Genomic DNA, 18,946 nt, shown 5'->3' on the forward strand with positions numbered 1-18,946 from the left:
GCCTTCATTGGACACTTCACTAAGAAAATATGTTGCTTATCTCAAGCAAGTTATCACGGGGCTATACTTTTGGACACGGCTGGATATGCTTGTGTGATCCCAAATTCCCAATCTCCAACTTGAAATAAAAAGTGTCAAATGATAATAGAATATTCTTGTATAATAATTCATTAAGAAAACAGATGATGGGTTATGGGGGTGGGAATTTGGCCTAACAAACCTAATCCGGCTCTGACCGACTCGACTCTAAGCCCTATAAAACTCTCACAACTAAAGTCTTCACAAAGTTTAGGGTGGGGCTAACTCGGCCCTAATGTCTTCTAGAGCAAAGCTAGAGCTAAGGTTCTAAAACATAGGCCCAACTCTAATTCAGCCCTCATTAGCCCCGCCCTAATCAAGCCCTAACCGCCATGTTTCACACTTTCACTATAAATACACATACTATAATTGTCCAACTCTTTGTTAAATAATTTCAATTAAAATAACATTGTCCTTTGTAATTTATCATTTACACTCAAGGGTACTTCCAATAACTTGTCAACTTAGCAATCATGAAGAATAATGAGCACTAGCCTAATAAAAAATATGACTTTATTCCTTTGATCATCAAGTCAAAGTCCATAACTTATTATTATCAATTTTTTTTTTCCACTTAATTCTTATAAATTATATTTTTATTCACATCTAAGCCAAGTCTAGAACTAAAGGTTTCCTTCCACACCATTAAAACGAAATACAGAGCATACATTTGTAACATAGAAACAAAAAAACAACCTTTGTTAGAAAAATGACATTTGTAATCTAAAACCTTTCTCCATCACTTGTTCAAAAGCCAATGTTTTCATTTCCACATACAAAACTTGAATCACTTTTAAATTAGAATAAAGATAATATTATATTTGTTTGAATTTATTATGGAAACAATTTATGATATTAGAAACAGTTTAACAATTTTCCTGACCCTTAACCAAAACTATTATGTTTATTCTTCCTTTAAAATGATAATATAATTATTTGTCTATGTATTTCAATGTTAAATATAATTTTAGTGAGGTTTGAGTACAATGAAGAACAAATTCCGAACTCTCGATGTTCTTCAGTTCATTAGATTGTGGATGTGCATTTTAAATTGTTAGACTTATCCAGGATTATTACTAGATTGGAGGGACTTTGAGTTTGTAGATTATTATACATTTTTGTAATATAAATGAGTTTTAAAACTGATATAGTAAAAAAAATAAAATATATAGGCCTGGCCCTAAAGCCCGACCTAAAGCCTTTAAAGAGGACTTAGAGTAGGATTAGGACTTGAGATTTAGACTTATGACCCGGCCAGACCCACTATGCTGACTTTAGAGTCGGGCCAATTCAACCTTAATATCTGAAGGGCTTTAAATGTTTAAGACCGGACTAACCCAACCCAGCCCATTGCCCACCCCTTCATTGGGTTATACGTTTTCTTTTTCGGCAATTTAGTAACAAAAAAGTGTTAAAAAACTCAAAATGTATAGCCATAGCATATTAGCATGTAGCTTCACAAGTTGATGATACAAACCGAATCCACAAGAAGTTACATTAGCACAGTACACTGATTCCAAATCCACCAATTCATTTTGCAAATCCAAATATGAGTATCCAGGCCCACGGCTGGGCTATAACCAAGGTTAGAGTCTTTTGTAGTCTGGGCGAAGCTTGTGTTCCAGAAATTTTATATCACGAATTTCCTCACAAGGGAAAATTACGTATGCGAAGCGTTGGTAGTCGATCGGCGTGCCACATGTGAGCCTCAACCAGCGACATCTGATGATCTTGTTACTCAAGTTGGGGAATTGAAAAATACTGTAGGATAGAAGTATAGAACTACGTATACGGCATACATCACCATATTCCTTGGCTGACTATTTTAGTTTTTTTTCCGTTGTACTTTTAATTTCCTATTATAGTGGCTTTTTTCTTACCAAGTGAAAATTCAAGTACGATGAGGTGTGTGTTCCAGGGACTTAAAAAAGGACTTGATTCTTTGGTAGCGAAGAATTACTTGATAATTTTACTGAAGTTAATGCTGTAATTGACGCGTAAAAGTAGAACATATAAATATGTTATTCGTGTGGTTGTGGATATATATTTGGCTAAAGGAAACAAGTCTATAAATTTGCTAAAAATAAACGACCGACTAAAGAGGATATAATAATATAGGAATACGTTTTTCTGCACCCTACGCTAGTGACATGTACAGTTCTTATCTTATTCTTCAGTTTTCACAAGTACAAGGGCGGATAGATTATTAGATTAAGAGGCCGGTATTATACCTCTTACAGTATAATTCTGATGACATATATACATAAGACGAATACGTGAAGAAACAGAGTAAAAAACAGCTGAACAGATGAGGTCAAAGGTCAACAAAAATCCATACCAATCATTCATCCCTGCTGACCCTGCACAACGTTGTTATGTTACCCTTGTTCTGGTTTCCTGAACCAAGTTGCCCAAAGTCCATTTATCACACGAACAACTGGGACAAACTCGTAATCATGGATCCAAACCCGCGTGACACGAAAATGATTATGACAACACCAAGAACTAGAGATATAACATTTCCCGCCCAACAAATTTTCATCATTACGCAGTAAATGTCTCATTTATAACTCTTTTAACCTTCTGCAGTCCTTGACTAGTTATTTAAAGCCCTATCAATATCTCATCATTATCAAAATCTCACGAGATTTTCACATCAAATTAACAAACTTAATCCTTCACTGACCACCATTCACATATGATTAATTCATTATTAACAAACTTTCTTCCAGATTTTTTTACTATAAAACCCTAAACTATCTTCAAAAGCTTTCCAGCTCTCTCCAGCTCCAGCCCATTTTTTTCTAGATCAGAAAAAAAAAAAAAAAAAAAAAAATGCGGGTCAAAGAAATGCATCCATTATGTTGCATAACACTGGAAAGTAATCAATCACCAAGAATTTCTCCACCAACAAGATCTGAAGGTAATGCAGTTAATAACAATGTTGCTGGAGTTTTATACAAATGGACTAATTTTTCTAAAGGATGGAGATCTAGATGGTTTCTAGTAAAAAATGGAGTTGTTTCTTATTCAAAAATTCCAAGATCGGAAAACTTTGATAGTGATGTTAGAGTTATTGGAGATGATGTTAGACTTACTCGAGTTTGTAGTAGTAGTAGAAGAAGAAAGCAGGAGCAGCATAACAAATCATCAGTTGGTTTCGTTCATCTCAAGGTACGAATGAACAAGTTGATTTGATGTGTTGCCAGAATAGTTTTCTATTACAAGCCAAAAAAAATTTGAATTTAAAGAGACAACTAAAACCAGTCCAAATTCAGTAAAAAGAATTCTTGGAAAACCGAGCTTTAAAGAAGACCTAAAGTTACTTACTCACTTGGGTGTTTCTTCTTGGAAATCTGTAAGTGATAGTGAAGTGTGTTGTTTGTTTTTTTTATTTTTTCGGTTCGGTTGTAGATTTGATTCATTCACTTAGATTTTCCTCTTTTTTCTTTTCTGGAATCAATCTGATTCTGATGAGTTTATTCTCAAGGGTAAGAGGGGGAATCAAATTTACTTTATTGACTGCCTTTTTTTTTTTTTATTTATTTTTTTTTATTTTTACAGACTGATTGTTTTATGACTTTGATCTGAAAGTGGGTCACATCAGCAGGTGGGTTGTAGGGTATACAAGCCTAGGGGCTATACTGTAGGGGTTGTAGGGGTTTCAAGGGTATTTTATTTTTTCTTTCTTTTGCTTTCTTCTTTAGGGGTTGTGTGTCACTCAGTCACAATCACTGCTTCGTTTTCTTTCTTTGTTTTTCACCTTCACGTTTCTCTCTCCTCCACCTCTAGTTTTCTGCTTCTTATCTTTTCGTCTTAAGTTGAGGGTTTTCTTCTTCCTTGTTTTTCAAGTTGGTGATGATGATGATGATGATGATGATGAAAATGGGTGGATCTAATGTTTGTGAAACTTTTACTATGGTCATTTCTGTCTACTTTGACAACTTTTTCTGTTCACTTACTTGGTGATTCGGTTTGGAATCTTGTGGAGCTGAAAAGCTTCAGGTGGGGTTCTTTTCTTTCTTATTAGTTTTAGTGCTCTTGGTAGCCTGGTAGGTTTTCTTTTTATTCGTATTTTTTTTTTACTGTTTCCTTCTGCTGCCTCTTGGAAATAGGCAGAAACGAGTATAGCCACAGCCATTTTATTTTAAATGCTAGTGGTTGTGCAAGCATCTTGTTTGGTTGTATTTTACTTTTTTTTGTTTTTGTTTTTTAGTCTTTTGATGGTTTATCAAAGGTTTTCATTATTTCTTCTTAAACAGAAGTCAAGTCCCTATGTTCTCAAGTTGATGTTGAATGATTGGGGTTTGATTAAGTTTATTTGTTAAGTTGGAAAAATTCTGAAGCTGTTTGTGTCCACCAATTTTTTTGACCCAGCAAAATAATAATTTGAGTGAAAAGTAATAATAATAAATGTGGTGAAGGGAATCGTCCACTGTCATCGAACATATTATAGCATTTTATCCTGAATGTGAATTTGCACAGAAGGTTCATCTTATTGATAGAATTTGGTTTTGAATATTCGCATTTTGTGGAAGGTTCATATGGATGGATTTTGGTTTAGGATATTCGGATGTAGCATAAAAAGTTGGTGATTGGAATTCAAAGCTTTGAAATATTCATATCATTTATATATGTAATTGGCTTTTGTTTGGTAGTGTTTCACTGACCTTATTATTTATATTGCTTCTGGGACTATAGAATATGTAATGAGAATTATATTCCCCGAGTAACTAACTGACTATGTTGTGAGTCTGTAAAATTTTTTGGCAGCATTGGCATGACTACTGATTCTATTTATTAAATTTGTTGCGATTGAATTGTTCGCAAACATATTTGGTTGATATTTGTATGTCTTGGAAATAAGATTTTAATGACACTATCAGCCCTATACTTGCTGTACAAAGATGGTTTATATTAATTTACTTTGCTATGCATGCATATATATATTTGCAGAGAATTGGATGAAACACAAGGTGGCAAGTATAGTGTTTGTCTTGCAAGTATAGTTGATATAGCTGGTCTGTATAGGTCTGAGTCTGTATAATTGGGTGCTATCAATTGTTGGTTGCATGGTTGGTTCAAATATTTTGATATCTTTCAAGATTATTTCTTCATTAATCATTTATAACATCAGCTGATATAGTTCTTAATTGATGTATAAGCTAAGTAAGTTTGTATACTCATCCAGATCTCATCATTTCGAGAGAGCAAATCAGACGATAGGCGGTTCTACATATTTACTGCCACAAAGACGCTCCATCTAAGAACTGATTCAAAGAAAGACCGTGTGGCTTGGATCCAGGCCTTGGTGTCTACACGAAATCTATTTTCCTTGAGTCCATTGAATGATGATAAGCTTTCACTCATTCCTAATGATATATCTATATCAACAGAAAAGCTCAGAAAGCGCCTACTCGAAGAGGGAATCAGTGAGGTACTTGTCATGGACTGTGAACAGATTGTGCTTTCAGAATTTTCAGAGTTACAAGGACAATTAAAAGTTCTTTGCGAAGAACGATCCAACTTGCTTGATACACTAAGGCAATTGGAGGTATTACCTTAACAATTTGTCATTGTGGATTTATAGAATGGATCTTTATAATGGGTCAATCCTTACATGAGATATTTAATAGCACGAAACTATAGTTTTTCTTAAAGGTGTCATTCATCTTGCGAATATTAAGAACTCCATACTGCATGTGCAGGCAGCTAATACTGAAGTCGAAGCTTCTGGAATAAATGAGAACCAATTTCAGTTGACAAAACAGGAATACACTAGCTCTGGGCGCGGAAAGTTCAGTGGTATGGGTTCACTTCTCTATCCATGTCCTGTTGGGTTTGCTTTAGATGAGGACATTGGCATATGAGGTCCAAACAAATATTCACATGAAAATGTGTTATAGCGTAGTCCAAGTTAAGAATCCCAGTTTTCAAACTTTGTATGACGTTATGACCTGAGTTGTAGGTTTACCATCTTGGGCAATTTAGGACGTAGTTTCTTTAGTTGAAGTCATATTTCATTATGTATGTTGGCTACACTAGACATATTTGGTTATATATGGACTATTCCATCTCATCTATGTGATGAATAATTGAAGTTGTGAATTCCAATAACATCGTCTTATGGTATTTAGAGTGCAGCACAACTGAATCTTCTGATGATATCGAAAGGCAAGAGCTTGAAGAGAGTTCAGATGAAGACAAGGCGTCCTTCTTTGATACAAACGAATATTTTACTGATTCCAGTGCTAATTGTGGGTCTATAATTGGTGTTACACACCATGTAAATAATTGTATAGAAGCTGAAGATCACATAGATACTGCTGAGAAGATGCATTTTGAATCAGAATTAAGTAACTCTAGGTATCCACACATTGAGAGACGGAAGAAACTTCCTGATCCTATGGAGAAAGAAAAAGGTGTAAGCCTTTGGTCGATGATCAAAGACAATGTAGGAAAGGATCTGACGCAAGTTTGTCTTCCAGTTTATTTTAATGAGCCAATATCAACCCTTCAGAAATGCTTTGAGGACTTGGAGTATTCCCATCTCTTAGATCGAGCATATGAACATGGAAAGAAGGTATAGTGATGCATGGGCATGGAAGCTTCTAATTATATTATTAGTAGTCTTGTTGAATTAGTAGAGTTTCTTATTTGTTCTAGAATCTAGGTTATTTAGGAAGGTTTCTATTTTGGTTTCTAAATAGAATTAAGAATATAGTTTATTGTATAAAGGCATTGTATAAAGGCATCTAGGCCTTCATTGTTAGATGTTGTTTATGAATATTATTTCATTCTTCATGTTTGAAGGTTTAAACCCTAGATTTAGGTGTTTCTTCCATTAATCATAATTGATGTACAACCATTGTTGAAGCTTCCGCCAACAAGATACATCATATAGTTCTCTACATATTTTCCTCACAGATTCACATGTACTTATTCTCTTATTTAGTAGTTAGGGTTGAGAGATTTTTTTAGAGTTTTTAGTTTTTACCGTTTTGAAAGCTCTTTGATCAAGATATTTTTGTTACAGGTCGCCCTTTTGTCATTTTAACTGGAATTGCATTCTCATAACTCATACAACACTTGTATGATCCTACTTGTTTAGGTGTTCATGTCACTATCTTTGCTAACACTATGCTGGTATTGCAATTCTAGGGAAACAGTCTACTTAGAATACTTAATGTAGCTGCTTTTGCGGTCTCTGGATATGCTTCCTCTGAGGGCAGGCACTGTAAACCCTTCAACCCTTTGTTAGGGGAGACCTATGAGGCCGACTACCCAGATAAAGGGATCCGCTTCTTCTCTGAGAAGGTCAGTATGGATGAGTAAAGCACCACTAGAGTACAGAAACACTTTGATGCTCTAACAAACTTTTTGTCCTTATGTAAGGGATGATATTCATCTTTCCACACGTGTTACTGTATATTATTGACGTCTGTCGTACATCTATTGTTTGGTTACTTATTCGTACCATGAAGTGTAGCTGACTTCCCCTTGTTGCGCATTCATCAATAAGAAGTTAACTTTTTTTTTGTATATGGGACATTTTAATCGAATAAACTCAGTAAAGTTCCTTTTGGATCAACTACGTAATTTTGATTTTAAGCGGTTGTAACTTTGCAGCGTTAACTTGGGGGTATACACATCATTTATGCATAAGCAACCGTTAGCAAGATCTTTTTATTTTTACACAAAAAGCAGTGCTGTCAGTTTTCCGATATGCAGAGGTTTTCTAGGGTCAAGAACTCAAGATGCACAGTATTTTCATTTTGTAGTTTGCCATTCTTAGTTTTCCTATTTTTCCCTCTTTTAGAAAAGTGCTCAACTCTTCACAAGTTTTAAGGTATCTTCAAGGAGATTGGATCTCACCTTGAGGAACAGAGATCAAAGCTTGGCTTCCTCATTGTTACATCTCAAAAACAACAATTCAAAGCGTCATATGATGCATAAGATGGTGTACGTGTGTAACAGAGAGAAAGCTGCAGTCGGTATCTTCTCCCAGAATCCCAGGGTGAATTGGTCTCTTCTAAAAGTGTGTCAGAGGATTTGGGAATTTAGTATTGTCCGTCCTATTTTTGAATCTAAAATTAGTTAGTCTTTGATAAGATTGATTAATTTAATTGAATGGTAAACAAATTTCTTTGTCCCTATTTTCCTTTATTTCTTGTTCTCTGTGGGAAAATTACTTGAAATCATGAGTTGTCGTGTCTTGTCTCTTAAACGGATATGTCCTAGATTTTAGGTACCTGTAACATTGGTAAAGGGGCATCATTTATTTATTAAGCTGAAATTTAGGTTCAAATACTGACTTCCACAAATCTTTTATTGGGCAGCTATTGCTATAGAAAGTACATTAACTATAGATCTGTAAAACACCAAAACCTAAAAAAAAGCCATTGTATGTCACTGTCAATTCATAAGTTAACCTTTTTGAAAACAGGTAAGTCACCATCCCACGCTCATTGCCTGCCATTGTGAAGGTAGAGGCTGGAAATTTTCTGGTGACAGCAATCTGAGGACTAAGTTTTGGGGGCGATCTATACAACTTGATCCTGTTGGGGTCCTGACTCTTGAGTTTGATGATGGAGAGGTCTTTCAGTGGAATAAGGTGGGTGATTCTTGCAAGTGCATACACGGGACATCTACTGATGTCAAAGAATCTTTTATCTATAACATTTTTAATTTGCTTATTTTATTATTTTTCTTTATCCTTGACTTGTTCATCTATCTTCAGGTTACAACAGCAATTTATAATCTAATCCTCGGTAAAATATATTGTGATCATCATGGAACAATGCACATAAGGGGCAACCGTCAACATTCATGCAAACTCAAGTTCAAAGAGCAGTCCATCCTCGAACGGAACCCGCATCAGGTGCTTAAATATATTTTAAAACCCAAGATGTCCTGATTCACCAAGCACGAGACTTCATGCCATCTTACCTGATTACCATTCATTTAGAAAATAATCTTAGAGGATACTTATGTTGTTGAACCCAGCTAATAGTTGATTGAATCAGTTAGGAGTGAATAACCTGGCAGATACTTTTGACCATTGAAAATAAAATTTTCATGTTAAGATTGTTGAAATAAATTATGGAACTGAATGGCAGTGTGTCTATGTAATGCAACTCTTAGGGGACACCCACTTAACCAATTTCAACTCTACCTGGTGTAACCTAATGCAATATCTATTTTTGGCAGGGCTAAATCCAATAAAAGTGAATAGTTGAATTTTGTTGTGCTACTCAGGTACAGGGTTCTGTTGAAGATGCGATGGGAAACAAGGTTGCATCTTTGTTTGGAAAGTGGAATGACAGCATGTATTACACTAAAGGAGATGGTTCTGCCAGGAACAAGAATTCTAATCCATTAACAAATGCCGAACTATTGTGGAAGAGGAATAAGCCCCCTCCTAATCTTACTCGGTATAATTTGACGTCCTTCGCGATAACCCTAAATGAGCTTACAGCGGGACTTCAGGTAGAAATGATTTTACTTAACTGAAGTTATTTTCAAAGTCTATGTTTCCTCTTATCATCTTCAATCCTCTGTTCTTAGACTTTCTGATACGTGTTTTTCGAATGGGTTAAGGAGAAACTCCCGCCCACAGATTCAAGACTTAGACCAGATCAGAGACATCTGGAGAATGGGGAATACGAGAAAGCGAATGCAGAGAAGTTGCGTCTAGAGATGAGGCAAAGGATGGTATGTTTATATCTTCTGTTTTTATAACAACTCCTATATAGTACTGCCTACTCGTGTTTCATTCTTTCTTTCTCATTGGACTTCCAACTCTATAAGGCTCTTTCTAGTGCAAACTGGTGGGATTGTGTATTTTTAGGATCTCCCTCACTTCGTGTCTTTTTTGGTAGCAACAATGCAACATAAATGCCCATGTTGTACTCTTTGATTAGAAGTCAATTATAATTATGTTTCTGATCCAAAAAAAAGAAAAGAAAAACAAAAAAGAAGAAAAGAAAGAAAGATAGAAAGAGTAAAATTGATGTCGTCCATTCAATACCTTTCACTACCATTATTATTTTGCTTTAGCACCATACAACCTTTAAAAGCTGCATCTGTTCACCAAACTGAAATGCTTTTATCCATTCACGGAGATGCTAAGATGTTCAAATGTGGACACTTATTTCTTGTCGAAGAGTGGTTTTGTCTGATATATATACTAAAGTTCTTAGTTAAAAGAGATATGGATAGGGCAGGTATAAAATCTAAGAGGGACTTGCTGCATGATTTATTTGAAACTGGAGCTTTGTTGAAATTTGAAAATAGTCAAAATACCTAGGTAACATGGACACTTCATATTCTTTAAAAAATCCGTGTCGGACACATGGACACGTTGTGCACAGATTTCCAAATTGGTTTTTTCTATACTGTAAATGACTAAGAAAATAATTTATAAACATAGGTGCAATTCAATGATATGCCACTTTTATTGTTATGTTATTGTAGGGAGACTCTTTGTAAGGTCTTGAGCTCAAAAATTAGTTGTGTAACTAAAGAATAGTAATAGTTTTCTTTTTAATTAGCTGTGTCCCAATGTCCTACTTCATATAGGTCACGTGTCAGACAACGACACATATCCGTGTCAATGTGGCTTCATAAAATACATATCTGATTTCTGCTTTATACTACCCATAGTTAGCCTCATTTGTCTGTCTTTTACCTGATAGGAATGAAATATTTTGGTCGCTAGCCTAAATAAAGAATGTGTCTGTCTTTAGCATCAATGTTCCCCATATTTTGCGCGCATGCAAAATTGTCCTTCCCCCCCTGTAATACATGTTTTCCAACTGAGATTCCATCTCAATTTTGTGAGGAAGGGAACTCTCGAGGCAAAACTGAAACCATTAAAACTATAGGCAAATGCGTTAATGATATTGAGCTTCTAATTTAAAATATATTTACCTGACTTTACCTGTTTCCTTGCTAATTGCATCTTCTATATTTCTTTCCTTCTAGAACAGTTAAAGTTTGCAAAAGAGTGAACACCATTTTGGGTTAGAAGATATTGCAACATCCTAATTTGGCCATGTTTTACTTCATTTATAAGCCATAATTCTTGCAGAAGGGAGTCTAAGCTAAAACTTATATTGAACGCACTGACTGCATGAAATGTTGGATATGCATATGTCCATTAAAATTCGACAAACCATTATCTGTTAAGGACTTAAAAATGGATTTGTTACACATTTTGTTTGTGAAACTTTTGTCATGGCCATTGTGAGGTTGAGATTCCTGGCTGAGATCTGAATGATTATTGTATCCAACTAACTTGTAGTAGGCCCTTTTACAACACTTGTGTTGTGATATTAGGGCCCTCTCTAAATTTTGGTATCTAAGTTAAAATCTATATGTGAACTTTAACATTCAGAGTTAAGATTATATCGCATAGGCTTTATCACATGGTTGTCATCTTTGTGCAGTCAAGGAAATTGCAGGAAAATGGATGGAAGCCAAGATGGTTTGAGAAGAATCCCGACAATGGATCATTCCGATACATTGGTGGGTACTGGGAGGCAAGAGAGCGTAGAGAATGGGATGAATGCCCACAAATTTTTGGTGAATTCTTGTAGGAAATGCATGTGAAGCCTTATGACAGGTGCGTATTTGTCGATGCTACTTTCTTTATTAAAAAAAGAGAATTTTTATTCATCATTTTATCGTTTAGTTCCACTAAGGTGTATCGATTATGAACTCAGGGGTGGGAAAAGAAACAGAACGGAGTACAGATATGCCAGTACTGCTACATTGATAAACTATTGGATAATCCTTAAATACAAGTTGACCTTTTCAGAGACTTTATACCCCTAGTTTTGCTTGTGTCAAATATGCCGATGAATCAAGTCCTCAATTTTGTGGAAAATATTAATTTTAAATTCTTTGCAAGTTGCATTAATTATTGATATGTCTGTCAGAGGATATTGCATACGTTAAAATTTAGTGAAACATATGTATGGCTTTGCTTATTTACCTTTTATGCGTATGTGATTGAAAAATAATGAAACATTGCCACAACGAAGAATTTCCACAACTTCAAAGGCAGCTTTCGGCAATTCCATGTAGCGATCCCTGCTGGATCCCCTGATTCAATTAACATGTGTTCTGCATAGCATTTGTAATGTTTTTTTTTGTTAATTTTCTAGTTTCCTAATGGAGGCTTATAGAGTATGTGACCCAATGTTTATCTTAGTAGGTTTGCAAATGGACATCTTTTTTATGACGACATACATGATTTTGCAGATAAATGTAGAGTGGAATAAAAGTGTCCAGGAGACTGCTCTGATTGTCAGGTGTTCTTCACTGCTCATTGCGGATTTTTTTCCCTTTCTTTTTTTCCTTGCGGTCTTCTTACCAAAAAGTTGGAAGCCAAAGTTGACAAAGCTAGTTTTGAGCATAGCGTGACCCCTGGAATATTCTTTTGTAGTCTGTGTAATGATAGAACAATCTTTCAAGTTGATTCATGTGTGAGGGGTTAATTTGTTCTTTTGTATTATCATTTTTCTCACCAGTTCAATTGTTTAACACTTCATTTGTAATTTGTGAAATAAAATGAAATTACAAATATACAGTGCAACTCGCAGACGCATAACTTACAAGATTTCGACAAAGTGTATCAATTTGTTTAAATAAAAGTTTGGGTGGATCAACATACCCCCCCCCGAGTTCTCATATGGAGTCATAATTTGGTCAAAATTGGTGCTTCATGGAAAGTTGAACGAGTCGACTCCTATACTAGTGGCTAGTCGAGCTTAATCTACCTATCTTCTATGGAGCTTTCATTCGTGGTCGCTCACTTTTATAACTTATAAGCAGACGATGAGATCAAACAAAGAGTGGGGTAGTGAAAAGTGAAAACCACCACAATGATATGTTGAACCAAGATCACAATAAGAATCAACACGAACTGTCTAAATGCGGTCTATGTCTATGTTGACACGATTTGCTTACTGAATAAAATATTAAAATGTCTCATACTCAAATTGCACTGGAAAATGTCTCATACATATATATACACCGAACCATATGCCAGCTCCAGTCGTTAACTACTGCAGTGATACAGCAATACATCTCCCCAGAAGCTCGGAGTTGCTGCAGCGTCTTGTACTTTGAGTCTTTGTAGACCGGTCTTAAAAGAAAAGAAGAAATCCACGTGTCTTTTATATTCGTACTTTTACCGATGTTGGAATAAATAAGTTCGGTTGAATTAGATAAGAATCGACGGTCTTTATTGTGGGGACCACCTCGAACTACGCATAAAATTTATTCTTACCAAACTTAATAGCGCCCACCTGTTTGCTCAACATAGCATCCAAAGTTCCAAACAATTAAATCTACATTTACTCTTTCACCCTCCAAACACAACCACTTATCTCCCAAACATCACATCCCCCACCAAGGTTACTTTAGTCAACTTCAAAACCAAAAACAAAAAAGAACCGTAAACAAAACAAAAGCAGCAAAAACCAAACTTTTTCTTCTTCTTCTTCTTCGATCTCATCACACCTGGAAAAACAAGATGAGTAGTAGAGATCTTCTTAGCATTCATCCTTCAGAACTTAAATTCCCATGTAACTTTTTTTTTTCTCTCTCTCTTTAGTTAACCCTCTATTTAATTTTTTAATAAATGTGTGTGTGTGTTTTTTTTTGTTGTAGTTGAATTGAAGAAACAGAGTTCTTGTTCTCTACAGCTAACTAACAAGACAGAAGAATACGTAGCTTTTAAGGTACTTGACGACAGCAGAAACTTTTGAATTCTTTTCATATGTTTGAATTTTGAGTTTATGTGTTGTTTTTTTATTTTGAAGGTTAAAACTACAAATCCGAAGAAATATTGTGTTCGTCCTAATGCTGGGATTGTTTTACCTGGATCGACATGTGATGTTACAGGTATTAAAGATTTCATCTTTTGTTTTGTATAATGCAGAGCAAATTTTATGTTAATTATGTGATGGCTTGATTGAGGTTCTGCTTAGAAGCTGGTTTGGTTGTTTATATAGTGACGATGCAGGCGCAAAGAGAGGCGCCATCAGATTTGAATTGCAAAGACAAGTTCCTTCTTCAGAGTGTTACTGTACCTAATGGTACAACTACAAAGGATATATCCTCCGAAATGGTTAGTTGGCTATTTTTTTTGTATATTTTTCTAAGGTGTTATGGTGTTAATTTGCTGATTGAGTTGGTTTTGTAGTTTAACAAAGAAGCTGGGAAGGTTGTTGAGGAGTTCAAATTGAGGGTTGTTTATGTTCCAGCTAATCCACCCTCTCCAGTACCCGAAGAATCTGAAGAGGGAACTTCTCCTAGGGCATCTGTGTTAAATAACGGGAATCAAAACAGTTCACTGTTTGATGCTGTGAGTGTCTTTTTGCCCATGTTCTCTCTTTTTTGGTTGCCTTCGAACTATACTGTTTATATACACCATATGTGTAAACGAACTCATTTAGTATAATGTTGATGAAGAAAATTGTTAACAACTGATTGGTTTCTGAAATTCAGGTGTCGAAATCTTTTGAAGAGCCAAAGGAGAAATCGTCGGAGGTGAGTAAATATCAATTTGCAAGCTATGTAAGAAAGAGATGTGGACATGTATGTTGGCATCTATAAACGGACCTACATAAATTTGAAGTCTTTGATTTCTTCGCCTGTTTATAGATGAGACACCTAGGGCTCTTCACATTTGGTTCTTTATTTTTCTTCTTTCATTTTTGAAGTATTATTCCCCTATGCCTGGCTTCTAGAAGCTTTTATATAATAGCCTAGGTCACTTCACATGTAGCTCCAGCATGTCAAGAATCTATAAGAAGTTTTAAGTGTGCAATCCTGGCGCATAATAATTTGTTTGGATCATTCAAGCACATTGGGCATAACTACTTTCTAGTGCTTGACGTTAGGATCTCTCTTAAGAATTGACATTTCTTTCATGATCTGTGCCAGAGTTTTAATTATAATCACTAAACTCCCTGAACACACTGAGATTTTATTACAGTACTGTTCTCTTCAGGCTCTACAGAATCTGATACTTCATAAGAATGGGTATAGTCTATGGTTAGCTGCTTGGTATAAATATTTTATGTGATGGGAGCGAGAATTTTGGCTGCCTCTGAGCAGTATCGAAAGATTTGCTTTTCAGGAAGACTTCTATGTAGTAGAGGAGGAACTTCGTGAACATGGTATAGCAACATTAACTGAATATGGATGAGATGTTGGATAACATCCAGATATCATAAAAGTTAGGGATGCTAACATCTTCAGATCTGAAGAAAATGTTAGTTAGAACTGAGTTGGTTGGTTAATATTGAGGTGTGCTTTGGGTTTGCTAGGAGGTTAGCATTCTGATGAAATCGAAAAGCGTATATTTTTAAGACCAACAGAAAGGCCAGCATGCACCTTTTAGTAGCCATTAGGAAACATGTACATAGAGTTATAGACTTATTGTAGTGTAAATAATTACAGATAGATGCATCAGTAGTAAGTCTGAGAAGTATAGGATTAGGAATCAGTCCCTGTTTAAAAATATGAAAGTAACTCCATCCCCACTTGGTCAGGTGTCTGTGTGGTGTGAATTGTGAGCAACTGTAGTTGGAAGATGTGTATAGGTTCTGGCTGATGTTTTGTAGAGAGTAGAAGACATAGGAAGAGGGCATGGACAGATTTGGTAGATTCTTGAGTTATTGGAAGCTATGACTTCCCATAAAAATTGGTTCGGGATTTTTTTTTTTGTTAACTTGGCAAGATGCGATACATGATTCATATATTGGAGGCTTTTGAGTAGTATGTGTATCTTAAAGAAAGATCTCTCAAAGATGAGTTGTTTGCACTTTTGATTTCTAGATACGATGCCATGTTTTGATGGTTTGAACTTTGAAACAAATGGCTTGTATATATGACATTGTGGGAGTTTTATAGTTTAAGTGAAAGAAGGGAATTACAAAACATAACACTTGTTGAACCTTCTCGGCACTGGGGATGAGCTTAGGGCGCAAGCCTGTGACACTAGGGCCGCAAGGTGCAAAGGGTGATGAGCCTAGAGCCTACGTGATAGGCTGAGGATTGAGTGTGTTGTTTGAACGTAACACTGTATCACTGGCTCACACATTAGTTTTTCTTTAGAAGAAAGAGGATTGCGAGGCGTAAATGAAGTTTTTATTCTCTGATACGTGAAGCTGAACACCATTGGACGGATGTCTCTACTTGATTTGTTACGTCAGTTGTCAGACTTATTTACAGTTGTTTGGTATTTGGCACTCTATGGTTCAAAGTGGATGGTTATTCTAAAATGAATTGGCTAATGTAGTGGCCAACAGTTCCATTAGGTTCTCCATGATTTCTAGTTCTGTAATATATCTGCCTTTTATCATGGATATATCATTGTATATGTTTTGTTTTTTGGCAGGCATGGGCTACAATCTCGAAGCTGACCGAGGAGAAAAATTCTGCTATGTTACAAAGTCAGAAATTCCGTCAAGAGTTGGTAAGTCCAATTACTCTTTGTAAAGGATGTGTTTGATTATTTTATTTGTTGAAGCCCTGTAATTCTGTAAAAAAATTGTATGGTCTTTTGCGAAGGGTGTGTCTTGTTATTTTATTTGTTGATGTTTGGTACTTGTTCTCAGTTCCTTACTTCCTTTAAGCCAAGACTTTCGTAGATTCCACGTCTACGAAGTCATCTTTGACTTGTACATTTCATTGTTTCCTGAAATGGTCCAACTTCTGAGGCATTCAGATATTTATGTGATCAACATATTTACTTCTACATACTTTCTTTAGGCACATCTTTTTAGCTAAGTTACATTGACACGGATACAGAGCGTCTGACGTGGCGAAATATAAAAAATTGAGGTATATCACATACAATGTGTCCGAACCGGACACGTGTATATGTATCCGGCACGGATCATTTTTAAAATATGGTGTCCATGTAACATAGCTTTTTGGTAATCATCATGGTGATCATCATATCTTCCTTATTTCAGTAGGAACATGTGAATCCAGTTATTACAGTAAAAATCTCTCTTTCGGCACATCTTAGCTGAATAATGTTTCGTTTATCTTGACATATTATCGCAGCTCGTTGACATTACCTGCTCTTACTATTATTGATCTTCTTTGATGTCGGAACCATTTTCACTGGCTTTTTTAACCCTTGAATTCCTAATCCGATGGTCTCCTTCTGTCAAATTGTATCATTTGAGGAAGTAGGAATCATGCATAATCCAGTACGAGTTGGGGTCTATTGGAGCATGGATAGTTCATTTTATTGTTCCGATTTAGTCAAGCGTAAACTTTAAAATAGATGGAAGTAAAATCTGAGTCAATAGATTTTCTTAAAAAGCTTATTGATGTCGAACTTTGTCTTTTCCCTGCTCTGTCACTAATTCCATGTCAACATCATGACCAACATCCGGATCTACAGCAACTTTATAAATGAGCATCTTAATATTTTACTATTGCATACTATTTATTTATGCTGTCCAGGCTAAAGCATGTGAAAGCTTACCCAGGGTATATGTGAAAGTCAGTTTCCCCATGTTTCGCAAACGTACTTGTGTATATTACTCCATGAAATGGGTTTCAGCTGGTCTTGTTTGGTATAGGGACCTCGTTTAACCCTATACACATAAACATTTGGTCAAATCAGTTGTATTTTTCGAAGAGAAACAAAAACTCCAACTATTAATGAGTGTGCTGTGTTTTGAGAAAATAGGCACTTATAAGATTTATGCTGATCAAAGATCAGCTAATTTATAATTGTGATCGGTTGTCATCATATGGTGATTATTCAGTTCTATGAATCTGGTCTTCTCTCTAAATAGCATATATACTGTGACTGATAACTTGTTTCTTTGCTTAAGTTACAATTTATTTATTATTCTTTTTTCTCTGCCAATTGTTATGTTACACAGGAGTTAATGAGGAAAGAGATTAGCAAACGCCGCTCTAGTAGCTACTCCTTCCTATTTGTTGTGCTGGTTGGTCTCTTGGGCATTCTGGTTGGTTACCTTGTTAAGAAAACATAAGACAGGGGTCTCAACAATCTCCCAGTTTTCCGGCCACTATTCTGACACGAAAATTTAGTTGTTTAGATATTATTGAAACTAAGTAATAGGATTTCTTGTTTATGGTAATGTAAAAGTTGGTGCATATTCATGTATTGTTGCTTTCAGGGTTTCAATTCATTATTGCGAATGGCTGATGGAATTGGAAATATTAATTGGAAAACATCATCATTCGTAGTTGGTTAAACTTACAAGAATGGATGTTTTCGGAAGTCTGCATACCAAAACGGGAAAGGTGTGTGGGTAAATCACAATTTAGTTAAATGTTAGTTCGACTGTGCTCTTGGTGAAATAAAACCCAAACGGACCAATAGAGATTCACATCTTCTGTTTGATGGATGCAATTACTTAACTAAAACAGTGTACGGTGTTTAGATTGCACCTTCCCCTGGTCTGGATGAATTCTGGCCAAGATATTATTCTACTTTTCTAGGTCCACGATGGTTAGAGCAGTCTTGCAAGTCTGAGTGTATGGGTAGAAGACCTCTGGTATCTGTTTCAGGTTAACGCAATTTCATTAACGTGGATTCCACCACAGACCTTCATTGGGATTGGGGTATTTCAGTTAAGACTTCTAAGAGTATAAGCAACTAACCCAACCAATGAGGCAGTGATCCACTACTAATTTTACTATCATCACTTGAAGTTGAGTTTACCAAAAAAATAAACTTTTAAAACCATTATGCTTATTCTTGTGACTTATATTGTTTGGAAAGATAGTTTGCAACTAGATATGTCATCCCTCCCAACCCCAAAAACATTGCAAGTATATATTATTCCAATTGCAG

The 18,946-nt window shown here is 35.6% G+C and overlaps 2 protein-coding genes and 1 long non-coding RNA gene across 8 annotated transcripts; 2 read left to right on the plus strand and 1 right to left on the minus strand.

The window, feature by feature from the left end:
* Positions 1–2,255: 2,255 nt before the first annotated feature.
* On the minus strand, positions 2,256–3,547 carry LOC147513038 (uncharacterized). Its single transcript, XR_015215193.1, has 3 exons — positions 3,409–3,547; positions 3,177–3,296; positions 2,256–2,882 (listed from the first exon to the last, which is right to left on the minus strand). It is a non-coding gene; the product is annotated as an uncharacterized LOC147513038 (long non-coding RNA).
* Positions 2,882–12,669, plus strand: ORP2A (OSBP(oxysterol binding protein)-related protein 2A). 6 transcript variants are annotated; one of them, XM_086596024.1, is made up of 12 exons: positions 2,898–3,001; positions 5,270–5,389; positions 5,475–5,632; positions 5,787–5,883; positions 6,216–6,661; positions 7,240–7,395; positions 8,525–8,692; positions 8,819–8,959; positions 9,337–9,567; positions 9,679–9,792; positions 11,529–11,704; positions 12,346–12,669. In XM_086596024.1, exons 3-11 carry the CDS (start codon positions 5,525–5,527, stop codon positions 11,676–11,678), a joined length of 1,611 nt encoding a protein of 536 aa, XP_086452150.1. In that variant the 5' UTR covers positions 2,898–3,001; positions 5,270–5,389; positions 5,475–5,524; the 3' UTR covers positions 11,679–11,704; positions 12,346–12,669. The 6 variants fall into 6 exon arrangements, with proteins under 6 accessions (XP_086452145.1, XP_086452147.1, XP_086452150.1 ...); XM_086596023.1 differs by lacking the exon at positions 2,898–3,001 and adding an exon at positions 3,113–3,252; XM_086596022.1 differs by lacking the exon at positions 2,898–3,001 and adding an exon at positions 3,812–4,083.
* A 719-nt stretch (positions 12,670–13,388) lies between these two features.
* LOC147513040 (Plant VAMP (vesicle-associated membrane protein) family protein) lies at positions 13,389–18,345 on the plus strand. Its single transcript, XM_086596026.1, has 8 exons — positions 13,389–13,673; positions 13,759–13,829; positions 13,911–13,992; positions 14,103–14,218; positions 14,294–14,455; positions 14,599–14,640; positions 16,496–16,573; positions 18,006–18,345. The coding sequence occupies exons 1-8, from the start codon at positions 13,622–13,624 to the stop codon at positions 18,117–18,119; spliced, it is 717 nt and encodes a 238-aa protein (XP_086452152.1). The 5' UTR covers positions 13,389–13,621; the 3' UTR covers positions 18,120–18,345.
* Positions 18,346–18,946: the final 601 nt, after the last annotated feature.

The sequence above is a fragment of the Coptis chinensis genome, chromosome 3, assembly GCF_015680905.1.
Source record: "Coptis chinensis isolate HL-2020 chromosome 3, ASM1568090v1, whole genome shotgun sequence".
Taxonomy (NCBI): domain Eukaryota; kingdom Viridiplantae; phylum Streptophyta; class Magnoliopsida; order Ranunculales; family Ranunculaceae; genus Coptis; species Coptis chinensis.

Coding starts and splice junctions, on each gene's coding strand:
- ORP2A (XM_086596019.1), top strand. CDS start 2,914: ATGCGGGTCAAAGAAATGCATCCATTATGTTGCATAACACTGGAAAGT. Junction 5,884..6,215: donor TGGGCGCGGAAAGTTCAGTG/GTATGGGTTCAC, acceptor TATGGTATTTAG/AGTGCAGCACAACTGAATCT. Junction 9,793..11,528: donor TAGAGATGAGGCAAAGGATG/GTATGTTTATAT, acceptor ATCTTTGTGCAG/TCAAGGAAATTGCAGGAAAA.
- LOC147513040 (XM_086596026.1), top strand. CDS start 13,622: ATGAGTAGTAGAGATCTTCTTAGCATTCATCCTTCAGAACTTAAATTC. Junction 13,830..13,910: donor AAGAATACGTAGCTTTTAAG/GTACTTGACGAC, acceptor TTTATTTTGAAG/GTTAAAACTACAAATCCGAA. Junction 14,219..14,293: donor AGGATATATCCTCCGAAATG/GTTAGTTGGCTA, acceptor TTGGTTTTGTAG/TTTAACAAAGAAGCTGGGAA.